Here is a 17,355-nt window from a genome sequence, read left to right as displayed (position 1 = left end):
CAAACAGTGGCTGAGGCACCTGTGGGACACCATCAAGCTTACTAAAATTCACATCGCTGTATTACCAAAGGTACCATAGAAAGAGAAAGGTGCAGAATAACTATTTGATGAGATAATGGCAGAAAACTTCCTAAATCTGATCAAAGACACGAATGCACATACACACTGATATACATAAATATATATACGAACACACGCACACATACCTATATGCACATGCAAATACACATATATTCTGTTGGTTTGGTTTCTCTGGAGAAACCTGAATATTAATATAAGCAGTATTGCCATCTTATTAACGAACAAGGGGTGACTTTACAATTTTAAATTCTTCTTTAAATACTTTCAACAATAATTTCTAATTATTATTGTACAAATAATTTCAACTTCAGGATTAACTTTATTCTTAAGTATTTTATTATTATCTGTGCTATTATAAATGGAAGCCTTTTCTTATCTCATCTTAACCCACTTTTGGCTTGTTCATTGCTATTGTGTAGATACATAACTTCTTTTGGAAGTTGACGTGGTTTTCTTCAATTTGCAGAATCCATATATTAGCACTAATAGCTTTTTGTGGGTGTATCTGAAGTTTTGATAGGGTTTTCTATACATATTTCTGTCAGCTGGGAATAGAGTTTTAGTCCCTTCCAATTTGAGTGCGTTTTATTTATTTTTCTTGCCTAATTGCTATAAGTTCCTGCTCAAATTTGAATACAAATGGTGAAAACAGGCATCAGTCTCATGTTTCATATCTTTTAATCTTACCATTGAGCATATGTTAGAACTGGTGTTTTCATGAATGCTTTATCAGGTTGATGATGTTCCTCTGCATTTTTAAACTGCTGAATGATTTGTCCTGAAATTATCTTGGGATTTTTCAAGTATTTTTTTCTATATCAATTGCAATAATTGTTTGCATGAGCATGCATGTGTTTGGGTTCATTACATTGATTGATATTAGAATATTCAACCTCCTTTGTATTCCTGAGGAAAAATCCTGCATGGTGATGGTATTTAATCCTACTAATATGCTGCTGTCATCAGCTGACTAGTGTTTTGTTTGGTATATTTGCATATATAATCACATGCATATTGATCTGTACATTTCCTTTCTTATGATGACTGTGTGGCTTTGGTATCAAGGTTATGTCAGTCTATTAGAATGATTTAGGAAATGACCCTTTATCTTCTACATTTTGGAAATCTTTGAAGGGAACTGGTATTAATTCTTGAGGTGTATGGTAGAATTCACTTTGAATCACCCTGGCCATGGGTCTTGATTTTTTCTTCAAAGTTTTAATTACTGGTTCCATAACTCTACTTGTTATTCAGTTTTTCTTTAGTCATTAATCAGTTTCTGTGTTTCTAGGAATTTGACATTTCACCTGAAGCATCTAAGGTATTGGTATACACTTGTTCATATTATTGTCCCTCCAAGCTTTTTCTCTCTATGTGGTTGGTAATAGTAATGCTCCTGTCTCATCACTGATTCTAGGTATCTGAATCTTCTGTCTTGTCCTAATCAGTCTTTCTAGGTTGTCAATTTTATGATCTTTGCACAGTTACTGTTACTTTTGTGGACTTTCTCTGTTGTTTTACAGTTTTCTTTATCTCTGTTTTAGTTTTTTCTTTAGTTTAGTTTAGTTTATTATTTCCATTATTCCTGACTTTGAACTTGTTTTATCTCCTATTTCTTGTTCCATGAAGTAAATTTTGATAACTGTTCTGTAAGTATTTAAAACTTAAAGCAATGTATATCACTGCACGCCAGCTTATAAATACTGTATTTTTACTTTAATTAATCTCACAATGTTTTCTAATTTCCCTTGTGATCTCTTCCTTAACAATTTGGTGGATTGAGTGCGTTCAAACAAATTCATGTTTTTGTGCATTTTCTGGTTTTTCTTTGGTTAATTGACTTCCAGTTTGATTTTATTGTGCCAGAGAAAATCTATTACAGAATTTCAAAATTTACAGTGTATTGGGTCTTGTTTGTGGGCCAATAAGTAGTTTGTCTTCTATAACAGACCATACAGTCTTGAGAAGAATTCGTATTCAGCTGTTTTCAGGTGGAGTGTTCTGTACATGTTGCATATGTGGGTATCGCCCAATTTCTCTCTTTCCTTATTTATCTGCACTCTGATTGTTTATCCATTATTGAAAGTGGAACACTGAAGTCTTCAGATTTTATTGTAGAAGTTTGTATTTCTCAGCCAGGTTTGTTAAAGTTTACTTCATGTATTTTGATGTCCTGTTCATAATGCTGTCATTATACCTTTTTAATGAATTGAAACTTAAAAATATATGATATCCTTCTTTGTTGCAAGATTTTCTTACTTAGAATTTATTTTGTATTATTAGCATAACAATCTGAACTTTCTTTGCATTACTGTATTCTTTCACTTTCAACCTCATTCTGTCTTTGGAACTGGAGTAAATGTTTTGTAGTTAGAATATAGTTGGATTGTATTCTTTTTCCTCTCATCCTAATCGTTGTCATTTAAATGGAGAGTATAGTCCATTTGCATTTAAAGTACTTACTGCTTAGTTAAGACTTTCTTCTAATCTTTTGCTATTTGTTTTCATTATGTCATTTGTTTTATGTTCCTCAGTTCCACATGTAAGATAAATGGGAAGAGTTCTGCACTGAAACATATTATAATCAAATGTTTGACAGTCAAAGCCAAAAAATTTGGAAAGCAGAAGAGATGTGACTTGTCACATATAATGGGTCCTCCATGCAATTAAGGGCTGATTTCTATCAGAGACCATGGAGACCAGAAGGCATTGGGATGTCAAATTCAAAGTGCTAAAAGGAAGAATAAAGAAAAACTTTGAATCAAGATATCTGTATCAGAAAAGACCATCCTTCAAAAATGAAGACCTAATTATAAAAGTCCCAGGTAAACAAAAATTGAGGGAGATTATCACTAGTAGAACTCTCTTACATGAAATGCTAAAGGAATTTTTGAGCTTGAAACAAAAGGACACTAGACATCATGTTGAAGTCATAAAAATAAAAAAAGAATGTTAATAAAATAAATGTACATAGGTAACCAGAGATTTTCAAGTATTATTGTCATTTCCTTTGTAATTACTCTTACTTTTTTTTAATGATATTTCACAAATTAATGAAATAATTGCAAGTCAATCTTTATGGACACAGATTTATAAAATGTGCCCTTTAATATAAACTTAAAATCATGATCTAACCACTGAAAAAAAAACATAAAAATATGCAGGAAAGAAAATGCAATAAATATTGGTCACTACAATAAAAATCAACTAAACAACTGGATAGGAGTATTGGAGGAACTGAGGACCAGAACACCCTGGCTTTAATCGATCAAATTTGGTTATTTCGGCAATGATTTCTGAGAATATTTCTTCTGACCCTTGCTGTTTTTCACTTCCTCATTGTATGTATGTTGGTATACCTGAGTGTGTCCCTCCGGTCTTTTAGGCTCTGCTCATATTTTTTCCCCTCTTTTTTTACTTTGTTCTTCAGGCCGAATAAGTTACATTGACCTATCTTCAACTTTGTTGATATTTTCTTCTGCTGCTCAAATGTGCTTTTGAACCATTCTAGTGAAATTTCTATTTCAGTTGTATTTTTCAGCCTCATGATTTGTATTTCATTCTTTTTTTTAGTAATTGCTATCTCTTTATTGTTGACCTCTGTTTAGATAAAATCGTGCTCCTGGTTTCCTTTATTTCTTTGATCATTAATTTTAATAGTTCTTTGAGCATATTAAAGGCATTTAATTTTCAGTCTTCATCTAGTACATCCACTCTTTGCATTTCCTCAGGGACAGTTTTGGTTAATTTCTCTTTTTTACCTATGCACGGGGCACAGTTCCCTTCTTCTTTGCATGCCTCATAATTGGTATTGAGAAATGAACATTTTGAATATTACAATATGGTAACTCTTCAACTCAGATTATTCCTCCACATCATTGTTGTGGTTGTTACCTGCTGTGAGTTGTTATGGTTTTGTTTGGTGCCTTTTCTACATAATCTTTAGTGACTGTATTTTTTGTTCTTTATGGTCTCTGTTATCTATATATTTTTGTTTGAGATCAGCTAGTGATTGACAGAGATTTCTTTGCACACATGGAAAAATGAAATTTAAAGAAGGAAAAGTGCATAGAAAACCTTCCCAGTCTGTTTGCAAACTGGTTATGTTTTGAGACATTTCTTCAAGTGTAGAAAGGCTAAGCCTCTGCTCCGGACTTCAATTCCTGTTTGAAGGATCCTAAATATCAGATGGAGGTGGAGGTGAGAGCTTAAGTTCTACCGATGTCTTTCATGACCATGGTTTCTCAGGCATGCGTGGCTTTCTAGGTTCCCCATTATATGTGGGAGCTTTTGTAACTCCCCATATTTTCTTCCCACTTTTACATGTTTGGTTTGCATCAACTGTAATCTCTTTTCTTTGCATGCCTCATGCAAAGGTAACAATATGTATTTCCATATTTTTTAGGCATTAAAAAATGCTGTTTAAAAAATGCTCCACATAGCTGTTCTCCTCCATGAGAGCATGCCTAATTAAAAGCTAAAATGGCAAACACATTGCATCAGTCCTTCAGTTTAGCCCAGAAGTCAAAAGAGTCGAAGACAATTCCTTGGTAAGTAGGGATGCTCTGCTTCCTCTAGAAGCAAGTAGCCACACTAGAAATTTGAGCTTCCATCTTCAAGACTACCCCACACAGGACTGGGTGTTATAAGAGGCTAAATAAAAGTATGACAAAGTTCTACCACAAAGGTGAACTGTTACTTGATTTAGAATTCACATGGCTATTATAAACCTTTGAGTATTTTCAACGTTCCGACCAAGATGAGTTTGACAATTTATGCTGGAATATCTACTACTTCTGTCTAGGGAAAGGCTTTTGGAGATCCATACATTGCAATTTTGCACACATCACCCCATGATCTTAGTCGTGTTTCTGTATTGCAAGAAAAAATTAGTAAATGAAAAGATAATTTTAATCATATCAACAACTCAATCATATATGTAGGAATAAATTTAATGAAAACAGTGCATGATTTTTTCATGGAAATCTGAAAACATTACTCTGAAAATATTGTAAAACACCAAAAACTAGTCTGGCATATCAAATTAATGGAGAGGAAGATTCCAGCTTGTTAAGATGTCAATTTTTACCAAGCAATCTAAATCTAAATAAAAATGCAAGTAGTGCTTCTTTGGTTATTGGTTTGCATATATGTGTGAGTATTCATGCTCAATTTCTATTATTTAGCTATTCCTAAAATATATATGAAAATTCAAGGCTCAAAAATATGGCAATTTGAATAATAAATGACAATGTCAATAGAAATAAGAGCAAGTAAAATATCGGATTATGAGTCATTATAATGATACATCTGTCAACAGGTTAATATTCTGTGTGCAAAAACTCTTATAACAATTCCAGTAATACAATGAGTAATAGATTGATTAAGCATGGGTACCTAATTGCTCAATAAGGATATGAGAAGATACTAAACATAATTGTCCTGCTGAAGGTTATAAGCACTATGGAATTCCATTACACACCTTATAGATTTGCTGAAGTTTTAAGGATTTAATTAAAAATTTTGACATATGTGTGGAGAAGACACACATATCATGTATATTCCTGGTGAAGTAACACAGGTATTTCTACATTGAAAAACAGATTTTCATTATGCATAATGAAAAGACATACATTTGCTTTAGATCCAGCAATTTCTGTTCTACATACTTAAGTAAAGTAGTGTTTATGTCCACCAAAAACAGGTGCAGCAATTGTTACTGGTGATATACTTTTTCTAATAGCTCAAATCTGGTAACAAAAAATATATATCCATTAAGAGGATAATGAATAAGTAAAAAGTTAACTGTTAATATGGTAGAATATTAGAAGCCATGTAAAACATACAATGCTGTTACAACACGTAAAATTAGCAGATATGTAGTGAGGAAAATGAGACAGCCACAGAAGAGAATATGCTGTATAATATTTATATAAAGCTTGAGGAATCATACAGTCAATGTCATAAGTGAGAATAATGGATATTTCTGGAAGAATTAAACATGGAAACCAATTGGATGACCGAGAGCTACTTAGTGGGTCTAATGGAAATATAAATATTTAAACAATCCAATAGAAGAAAAATTAGATAAGGAAAGGATGGTGCAAATAGCAAACAAAAGGCCTGATCTTGGAGTGAATATACGACCAATTACATTCAATATTCAATACAAATAAACTAAAGAATACAATTACACAAAGATTGACAAAGTGGACTGAAAACAATTCAAGACCTAATGGCATGCTACTGTTATGTTTAGGTTATAAAAAATGGACAAACATCAGTGAAGGTATAAAGCACTTACACAGCGTGATTGCATAATATGTCATAATAAGCACATATATAAATTATCACTCCCATGGTACAGAATAAACAATTTTCAAGTGTGTTTAAAATTTTTGTTTTCTCTTAAATGTTTGCTTTTTGAGGAAAATTCTGAAGTTTAGAGGGATTTCTTATGCCAGAAACCTATTAAATGAGAGGTAATTAGCAATCAGGTAATTGGCACATACATAGTTATAATTTTTATTACATTTAGTAAAGCTGAGATGGTCTTGATCAGTTTGAAAAAACTGTGATTAGAAGATTCCTTTCCTGAAGAAATTAGACGGAGAAAGTCTTTGGAGAATGGCATCACTGAACCAATAAGTTAGCTCACTCTAGATTTGGATGATATCCCCAGTCCTTCCCTAATCCAGAAGCATTTTGAACATGTATCAAAATAGAATATGTACTCAGCAAAAATCAACAATATTGCAGTGGAGAAAATTCATAATGATTGTGTTTTCTGAGCATAGTTGAAATACACTGGAAATCAATGACAGAAATATACGTAGTACCTCTAAGATCCATGGAAAGTCTTTTGCTTTCCTGACAGGATCTGCCTTATCAAAACATATCATTTTTGTGAAGAATACAATGGATATTGTCACACTTTCTAATACGCAGTAAGTGCCAGCTACTAGCCTAAATGCTTTTGTGATGTGCTGGGCTTGGCACCATGTTGGTAAATGGCGTCAAATCCCTTTATCCCTTTTGGACAATTTCGAAAGGGCTGTTTTGTTTATGAAACAAATCCTTTGAATTTGGCTTCACTAGTAAAAATCATTCCATCCCTGAAAGGGCATCCCAGAGAATGAGTGGGACAACCTTGTTTCCAGGGATTTGGTAGAGGTTGGCAGGCAGCCTCTTCTCTGCTCCTTGTTTTCCAGAATCCACAAGAAATTCACAGGTTCAAATATTAGTATTTCTTGACATACAGAAGTGATGCTTCTGCAGAGTTGTCATTTGGGCCCTATTTCCTCACCATCTAGAGAAAATTATCTCCTTGAAGTTACCCCTGGGCACTGGCTGTTCTTGCTGCAAAGGGCTGTGTCCCCAGAGGCTTTCTATAATGCCATTATGTCCCCACATTTTAAAATAAAACTGAACACAGATGTCCTTGTTATAAAACAAAATGTCTCCTGTCAAGGTCTCTGCCATTGCCATTGAAGATGCCCACTCATGCTGCACCTGCAAAAACTCTGGACCCTTACCAGAAATCCTGACTTGCCTCTCCAGCATGTTAAACACAATATTAACTTGTGAGTATTTGATATTAATAATTTTATTTTCTTCTTCTCCTTTCTTCATGAATCATACCCCCTTATATGCTGCAATGCCCACTGCTTGTTTTTCAAAACACTGTTTTGATAGGATACAGTTTTCAAATAAAAGGAGGGAAGATCAAAGAGTGATTTTGTTCTGAGTACTTCTATGAAGTAAAGCCCTGTCTCAAGTCCCCTTAGTTTCTCTCTGAAAGATATAAAACTATTGGTGCTGCAGCAATAGCAGGAACAGGAAGCAAATTTCTAAGGGATTCCTGAACTAGGAGATGGGGGTTGATGGTACATTCAATTCATTTATGTAAACAATTTGAACAATTTCAGAAGGACAGGATTTTTTTCCATTTATCAGGTCCTGTCAGTTTGGCCTCACTAGTGAAAATCACTCCATTCATGAGAGGGAAACATCGAGGGTAAGAGAGAAAGCCTTGATTTCAGGAACCTGGCATCCTGATCATTTTCCCAACATTTATAAAGGAGATTGAGATCTTTCTTCAACTTCACTGATGTAGAATGTATGTGAACACATAAAATTTAATTATAGGAATAACATTTTGAATATGAAATGTAGAGTCTTATACTAAGAATATAGATGTCAAATTATAACCAATTTGTAACTGTAAATTTTAAAAATAAATCTATTTATGCTTAAATTAGAAATAGCCAGAAACTATCCTAATTAGTATTTATGGTTTAATTAAAATTTGTTTATATTTAATCTTAAACATTAATGAAAAGAGTGGGATTTACCCACTGCAGTTTTGAAAGACAATGTGTTTTTAAAATGTATTTTACCAAAAAAATGAAAGGCAAAGACATATTCCCTCCAAAAGTTTCCAGATTTTTCTGTATAAAATTCTATAATTCATATTATAACCATAATTAAAGTCTATTCATCATCAATCGCCCATTCGGTAAGTGTCATGAAGAAGAAACATTTATGGCTCTGGAAATATTCCACAGCTTCACTGACTTCAAGTCTAGACTAGATAGCCCATGATTCTCTGGTAACAGCTCATTTACTTTATTTATGACTTTCACCATTGTTCCAGTTGGCATGTTAGTATTTCAAGGATATTGTGGGTCCATCCTTTCAGACAAGCTCATTGTATGGATGAAGTCTGGCCATCAGCTCCATTCCTTTTGTGTCTGGGTGTGGAGTGCAGAAGCCAATTTCAGTCACCTGAGAGGGAAGGAGTCATGGCCCTGCAGAATGTCCTCTTCTCCTAAGGGGTCATCTCCACGGTTCTTAATTCCTTCACATCATGCCTTCTAACAGCACCTTCATAACTTAAAGGACATTAGCTAAAGCCACAGCTAAAAGCACAGTCAGCACCACTTCGAAACCAAGTGTTCAGTGCCTCTTCTGAGGGGTCTTTGCCTTTTGCAGCTGAATATTGGGCCTGGGAAACTGCACTAATAACTTTCATTAAAAACTGTTGTCATGAGGGATATACAATTGAGATCCATTTCACAACCAGGTAGGAACTGAATTGAACTTAGGTCTTTAAAAATGCATTTTCCCTTTTACTATCAAAAAAGTGACCCTTATCAGAGCAAACTTCATGTCTGCATAGAAGACAGTGCACAGGACAGAACGGTGCTCCACCATGGGTAGTGGCTGTTTCCATTCAAGGGCCAGTTCCACTCCTGAGATGGGTCATTTGACATAGAGCCAGACATCCTCAGGAAACAGGACAAGTCCATGCTCCCTGTTTGTTGACAGAGACTTTAAATGGAATTAGAATAGAAAATTTAGATAGGGAGGGTGCTCCCACAACGAGACCATTGTCTGCTTTATATTCATTGTGTTACGACAAACTCAGTCCCAGCATTTTTAGCAGATTGAGAACTGTTAATGGAAGTGCCGAGAGGATAATAGCACCTGATGGAGGTGATTCCAGCAAAACAGAGAGGGAAGGACAGAAGCATCCTGCTTGCTGTTTACAGCCTCTCAAGAGATTTGCTGATGAAGCAACAGTTATTAAGAGAGAGGACATTGAGCAGTTCTTCAAGAATTGTAGTCAGAAAAGAGAAGAGTGGATGGGATGAAATGTTACCGCAGCTTGAATTGAGTATGAGCTTGCTCTTTGAGGTCAATAAAAATGCAGCTTACTGTTCCAGGAATAAAAGAGACATATTTCACACTTGATCCCCTTTCCATCCTCCTCTCTTTACAGAGGACTTCCTCCAGCGTCATGGTTCCCTCCTTCTCCTTAAACTACATAACCCCAATGTTGATGCTGATTTCACATCAGGATTCATTTTTATAACTCAGCTAGATGCAGCATATTCCACAAATCTCAGTCCCCCACCCCCACACCAGTATACCTGAGGGTTATTTGCTTTTCAGTTTGAAGAAGTTTGATTTGATTTTTAGAAATTAAATTTGTTTCCTTTATATTAATTTCTTCTTTAACTCCTCACTGTGTCTACTTTGCCATGGAACTGTTGTATCCACACATGCTCCATGGGGCATCACAGCTGCTTCTCCTCCTGTCAGCTAGAACCTCACTGGGACCCACCCCTATGACCATGGTCCCTTTGGCCAAAGCATCCCCAAGCCTGGTCTCCTGCTACTGCCACAGCCCTGCTTTGTAGAGTGGTGAAGGCTGAGAAGCGAATTCTGAAATTGTTTCTTCTGGTCCTCACCTCCCGAGTGGCCAGGCTGATGCATTTTAAGCCTGGATGTCTTCACAGGGAGATGGGATGATGGCAGAGTTGAGGAAGAACTATAGTGCTCACAGGGCGTCCTGCAGAAAATTGAAGAGTACACTAGTCCCTTTTCTGCTTCCTAGTAAAGTTGACCAGGTACTACCCCTGAAAAATCTTATAAAAAAAAGCATATGTTAAAACAGACCTATTTTGGCATTGTTTTATTAGGAAAATGTTATTAGACCCCAATAAATTACTATTTTTCCCTTAAAAATGTATGTAAGAAAAGACATACTGACTTGTCTCAAGCAAGCAGTGCTGTGCTTGCCCTACTTTGGAAAAGGTAGCTCTGGAAGGGATTGCAAAAAGGGCCCCAGGCTGCGTGGATGATGATTTCTTTGTATAGAAACATGCATCTAGAGCTGGTTCTTTACTGACTATGAAATCTTCTTCTGAAGATCCTCATGTTTATTGTATGAAACCTCAAATTTGAGGGGAAGTCTTCGAATTGGTGTGAAATCTCCTTTAAACCCTTCATTCTGGTAGAAAACTCCTTTGCATAAAAGTCCCTCTGGAGGAACGAGGTCTTTCCTGAAAATGCATGGCACATATTTAGATATGCGATCATAAGTACTTTAAGCTGTGGAGTCAGATGTCTGTGCATGACATTTTTGTGAGCCTGGCAATGAGATTGTAAGTAGGGGTCCACTAATCCCTAGACCAGATGAATAGCCTATGATAAACCATGGTCTCAAAGAAATGATATGACCCGTTATTTTTCTACATTAACTTCATAATTACATATGAATCAGATCCTCCTGAAGATGCGTGGAGCCAGAAGGCCTACAGCGGCAGGAGGTGTGTGTGTGTGTGCCCTGAGCTGGACTTGAAAAGAAGGTTAAAAAGCTCAGGGTGTTTTTAGAATTGTTTACAGTCTATGGTTTGTGAACTTTTTTCTAAGACTGAGGATTTTTTGAGCTCCTTCTATAAAGTTGTGCTATTTGCATACCATTATAGCTTAAAAGTTTATACCTTTTCAAAAGTCTGATTTAGCTACCAGAAAGTTCTTTACTTCTGCTCACAGGTCAGGACCAAGCTTCATAGGTGATGCATTACTGGGTGGCACATAATTGCAGCTCACCCCAGTGCTGCAGGACTGTTTTATAAAAGGTTCTGTTCCTGCTTTACAGGAACCAGAAAACCTCTCTTATTTGTTGTTCATAACTTGTCTCCTTATTGACTCTATTGGACCATCTTTCCTTGTAGAGACTGATTTAGGCCATGATGAAGCAGTTGACACTGATGCATATTTTATGCAAAACAGGAGAATGAAATTAGTTGCTTTGAAGGAATTCTGGCATTGTATAAAGCGTTTCTGTACGAGTTGTTACTGGATATATGATTATATATTTAACTCCAATCAGGTTTCTGTAAACATTTAAACAATAACAATTAAAAAAAACTATCAAGGGGTTGATATTGGAACTATAAAAAAGTAAATGGCAGTGTTGGGTATATAACATACCTTCTCCTGAAAGACACAGGGATTTAAATGAATTATACTGTCACGTGGAAATTCAAGATAGAAAACTAAAACTGGTTGGTAAGTATGAAATATTTTTACCCTATGTTCAAATTTTGAAAGATTGTTGCCTTTATATAATATAATAATGACAGTCTAATATGTAGTTTGTCAAAAAAAATTAAGTACTTTTTTAAGATCTCAACCTGCAGTATGAAACTGGCTTTAGTAGGTTAAAGCTATTCATAAATATTGAAATAGCCATTTTTAATCAAGTTGGTATTACAATGTTATTAATAAAATCTCTGTTAATAGATTAGCTTAAAAAAATCAGCAGCATAAATGGAATGCTTGAAATGGTTCTAAAATAAAGAACACCATCAAGGAGCAAAAGAAAGGACAATTTTTATCTTATGAGCAGGAGATCAGTCTGAAAGTGACGCCTGCCCTGACTTCTGAATTAGACAAGGTTCCCTATGTCATAAGTTAGGATGCTGGTTACAAGAAAAGAGTAACAAGAAAATAAAAATGTGGAATGGAGGAGCCTGGTAAACATTCTCTTATGGTCAAGAAGTTGATATACAAGGTTAAGCAGGACTGGAAATGTATACTTCACAAATTCAAGACATCATGCAAAATAGTTTTAACAACTGTGGTGTTAATATGTGCTGTGCTTAACATTCATTAAGGGTTTTGTCTAGGGACCTCCAATTCTTCTTGTATGGGTCATAAAAACATATTAAATCTTCACAGCTTATCCCAACATCAATTAAATACTGATATCTCACCAACAGTGCCTATACGTATGGTGTCATCAGCTTATCAGTCTCAGCTTATTCAAGTTCTAAAATATGTCCATGTCTTATTGGAAAGTATAACAATATTTTATACACACAATATAACTCATTTCATCAATGAAAATGTCATAATTTTATTAAATAAATGATATTTCCACAAAAAAATCTACTTGTAATATGTTGCAAGGAAAGATATTAGCTGTCATTATTCTCCTTTTCTAGGACTGAGAAGATTAATTGTGGGAAATTATTGAATGCATGAATTAAACAGTCAATGAATTCATCAATTTTTCATTTTCTTCAGGTAAGGTTAACATTCTTAGGTATTTCTTAATCCCAAAATGTTGGAATAGATATTGATGTACTAAATGATTATAGTTAGGAAGTTCAATTAGCAAAGATGGAAAAGAAATGAAAAGCAGAAGTATAACCACCCACCCCCAAAACAATGTATTTTAAGGCTTTTTAAATAATATTTTCAAAGCACTTTTTTGAAATGTTTTAATAATTTTAAGTTAATTGGGGAGTTTTATTGGATCTGTAACTTGGAGACCTTCTTGCTAGGGATTTCAGTTACACCATGTAATGTCTAAGTTGGTCTCAGTTCAACAACACTTTGACTGAACCAAAAGTGTTTTTTAATAAAATGATGGAGATCTAAGATGTATTCAAGTTCAACTAAGTACATGATGATTTGAAAAAATAGTATTGCTAATGAAGTCTTACCAGCAGTCAGAAAGGCAGCATAACAACTGAGATCATTAAGGGCAATTTTATTTTAAAACGATAATGTGAGATGTTTGTTACTTGTTTGCCAGAATTATAACAGCTACTAACTGCTATCTGGCTAGGACATAAGGGAGAAAGAAGAGTGAAGCTCTAAAAGAATGGGCCAGAGCAGGGATAGAGTGGTGGAAGATGAGATGACGGCAGCACAACAAGAAGACAAATAGAAGGAGGAGGGGGCAGAATAGAGGGAGGAAACGTATTTCAGATGAAGAGGTGTGGAATGTCATGATGCAATAGGAACTGGCTATTGGGTACTGACACCCTGAACCCCCCAAAAGCCTTTAATGAAGTAAATGGCTAAGACAACAAGAAGGGGAAACAGGCAGTCAGAGGTGAGGCCCCAGGAGTGGAAATCCTTGTAGTGTACTCCAAGGTCAAGGAGTCTCTGTGAGCTGAAGAGTGACATATCAACCAACAGACACTGTGATGCAGATGTTCTTGGAATTAGATGCTTAGATGCTGGAAGGAGCAAGATTGCTATGTTTCTAATAAAAAACTGAGATGGCTGTAACATTCTGAAAGGCTAATGAAAAGAAGTAGCAAAAAATAAAATAAGAAATAAATGGATCAGAGTTTCAGAATTAAGTTTATGAATAAAGATACTTAGGCATCTATGAAAATTCAGACACCATATGGAAAAGAAATAACTTAACGGGATATAACAGCACCAGTGAAGAGGAGAGAGAATGACGATTATAATGATGCGTGCAACAAATGGATGGTTCCATTCACTGCCTCAGCAGGTAAGGAAGAAAACCTAGGTGAGAAAACATAAGAATAGCTTCATGTTGAAAGACTTAAGTTATTAGGGCAATATCTCTTATGATGATTTCTTATATTTATTAGTATACAAAATAAGATTAATTCAGATTATATTTCTCATACTGTTAGTATATAAATAAATTTATTTTAGGTTACTTTATTATTTTTAAAAACAAAAAATTGATTTTGTGCCCAGAATTGACCCAAAATAGGTTCCCAATATTTCTCTGTTCAAGCTGTAACTCTCCTTTATTAGAAAAGTCACAGAGATTTTTTAAGTGATAATGAAATATTGACATGGAGAAGAAACTGGGACAACTCAGATATTTTACTCTACTACCTGAGTAAGGAGCAGATTAAAACTAATTATCCTCATTTGAAATTATAGCAGTGTTGAAAAGGATAAGAAATATAGCAGTGAGTGGTAGGGAGAATGATTTGAGCAGTTCTCATGGTGCACTTAGCACTCAGTGTACTAAGTAGGAAGTCAATGGAGTGAGTGATTTTTCAGCTCTCGATAGCCATCATTTAACAATCCCCAAACCATGGTCTCATAGCTCCAGCACTAGTTGACAGCCTGGGATGGAACTGTACAAGGAAATGCTCAGATTTTATGAGGAGCAGGAATTGTAGAGGTGGGACACAATCAAACTCAGTAGGATCAGGAATTCTTGTGGAAAAAATACAAGATGTGGAAATGGATTTTCTGAGCAGACTAAACTGGCTTTGAATGAGTGCTCTTCCATTCACATTTATTTGGAATAACAAGTCTTTGGACTTTTCATTGATACTGATTTTTTCATTTTAATATTGCCTATGTTACTTCACAATTTGTGGAGTTACAGTGAGAAGGTTTGTACGATGTGAATACTATAAACAACACATGATATTCTAAATGAATAAAATTTGTGTATATTACCCAATCTGTTGCTTAGAGTATTTAGGCTCAGAAAGAAAAAAATGAAATGCAAGGAACTAATAATTTAGGTAAGGAGGGAGGGAAAGAGAGCATGAGATAGAAACAGAGAGAGAGAGATTTAAGGAGGAAGGTTAAATAATCAAACATTAAGATAAAGTGTAAAATCAGTACATAAAAGGAGGAGACATGTAGCCAATAAGAAGGTGGTGTTCAGATGGAGAAATTTTGAGGGTGAATTTCCAAATGAAATCAGTATGAAGTTATACTGTAGAATTAGAAATGAAAATAATTTTCTTACTAGTGGGCAAATAAAAGATTTCCACCATACATAAAGTTTTAAAGATTCTGGTACAATAGATCAGAACATTTATTCAGATTGAATATTCTACATTGGTATATACATGTAGCATACATGATCCTATACAGAAATGTGTACCCTACATTTACTCAGGTTGTGTTTGGTCACCATCTACTGATATGTTGACATTTATAGAATATGGCCGAAGAGTCCATCTGTACCACCAATTTGTCTATTTATTAACTCAAATATTCTTACAGGCAAACTTTGACCTACGATTATAATGATGTGTAGCTGGTTCTTGACAAAAATTTCACGACGTATGGGCATAGGTTTTAAAGCATTAAATTTCATTTGCTACCCATGCACTGTAAATAAGACATGCAAGCAGAGAAACTAAAGGACTGTAAGGCAACACTATGCTATTTCCTAATAGCTAATGGGAACTACGAAGAATAAATTTGTATAAATATGCATTTATAAACATATTTGGGCTAATTTCTTTTCTCATGTTCGTTCTCCAAGTTGTTTAGGGATTATGTGCTTTCTCCATGTTCAAGGCAAATTTCCTAAAGATGCTCAACTCTACAATGGAGAGTGAATTCCTGCTTACACGATTTTCTGATGTGTGGGAGTACAGAATCTTGCATGCCATGCTCTTCCTGCTGATGTACTTGGCAACCCTGATGGGAAACCTTCTCATTGTCACCGTAACAACCTTCAACAAGAATCTTCACACCCCCATGTACTTCTTCCTCAGGAACCTGTCTGTCTTAGACATGTGCTACATTTCTGTCACTGTCCCCAAGGCCTTTGTCACCTTTCTCACTGACAACAGGACCATCTCAGGGGCTGGGTGTGCAACCCAGATCTTCATGGTCCTCTTTTGTGCATTTGTGGAGGTGATGTTCCTCACCTCCATGGCCCATGACCGCTATGTGGCCATCTGCCAGCCCCTCCACTACCCCATGATCATGAACCCTCGGGTCTGTGTCCAGATGACACTGTTCTCTGTACTCAGTGGTGTGGCCTACTCTGGGTTCCACACTGGGAACACTTTCCGGCTGCACTTTTGTTGGTCCAATGTGGTCAATCAGTTCTTCTGTGATATCCCCTCTCTACTGAAGCTCTCCTGCTCTGACACCTTCAGCAATGAAATTTCAATTTTTATCTCTGCAGCGGTGATTGGTGGTGGCTGCTTTGTCTTTATTATCAGGTCTTATGTTTACATATTTTCTACTGTGCTCAAGTTTCCAACCAGTGGAGAGCGGGGAAAAGCCTTTTCCACCTGTGTTCCTCACATCCTCGTGGTGTCTGTCTTTCTCAGCTCTGCTGCTGCTGTGTATATAAAGCCGATCCCCTCCTCACAGACAATTCAGGACATGATCACCTCTGTGTTCTATTCTATAGTCCCTCCTTTCCTGAATCCTATTATCTATAGTCTTAGAAACAAACAGATAATGGAGGCTATGAAGAAAGTTTTGAAGAGAATGCTTTATCCAGGAAAGTGAATGGGTAATTCTTTCAGACAATCCTATACTGAGGATGTGTGTTGGAAAAGCCATCAATATTGACTGTCTTGCCTGTTTCCAACTTTTGGAACCCTGTCTTCCTTCTCTAAGCCACCAATAGTTTCTTCAAAGCAATCTAGGTTTTCTCTATGAAGCTCCTCATAATTCTTCCAGAATACCCCTCCTTCTAAAAGGCCATTCCTCCATGCTTGGTAACGGCAAATGCAGCAGCCTCCCACTCCTTTGGTACCAAAATCTGTTTTAGTTTGCTAAACAAAAGTTAGAGTGTCTAATATATTAATAATAATGTATTGGCCTTCTTAGAGTAGTTCTCTTAGTATGTGACTCCAGCAAAAAAAGTAATGAAAAAAAAAAAGATTCTTCTAAACCAGTACTGATGCCCAGTGTTCACTCCCA

At 35.6% G+C, this 17,355-nt stretch overlaps 1 protein-coding gene across 6 annotated transcripts in view; it reads left to right on the top strand.

Moving 5' to 3' along the window:
• The window catches only part of LOC143664233 (olfactory receptor 14C36-like), a 97,832-nt gene extending 80,718 nt beyond the window's left edge, over positions 1–17,114 (top strand). For 4 of the 6 annotated variants that reach the window (XM_077137898.1, XM_077137895.1, XM_077137893.1 and 1 more), the window contains 3 exons: positions 7,553–7,664; positions 12,882–12,963; positions 15,961–17,114. In XM_077137898.1, coding sequence (XP_076994013.1) covers positions 12,934–12,963; positions 15,961–16,938 — 1,008 coding nt within the window. In that variant the 5' untranslated portion in view covers positions 7,553–7,664; positions 12,882–12,933 and the 3' untranslated portion in view covers positions 16,939–17,114. Of the gene's footprint in view, positions 1–7,552; positions 7,665–12,881; positions 12,964–14,073; positions 14,192–15,960 lie in introns of all 6 variants that reach the window. The other 2 variants (XM_077137897.1, XM_077137896.1) reach the window with 2 other exon arrangements.
• The last annotated feature ends 241 nt before the right edge of the window (positions 17,115–17,355 follow it).

Source organism: Tamandua tetradactyla, chromosome 20 (genome assembly GCF_023851605.1).
Source record: "Tamandua tetradactyla isolate mTamTet1 chromosome 20, mTamTet1.pri, whole genome shotgun sequence".
In the NCBI taxonomy this organism is placed as follows: domain Eukaryota; kingdom Metazoa; phylum Chordata; class Mammalia; order Pilosa; family Myrmecophagidae; genus Tamandua; species Tamandua tetradactyla.
This window is presented reverse-complemented; position numbering and strand designations above follow the sequence as displayed.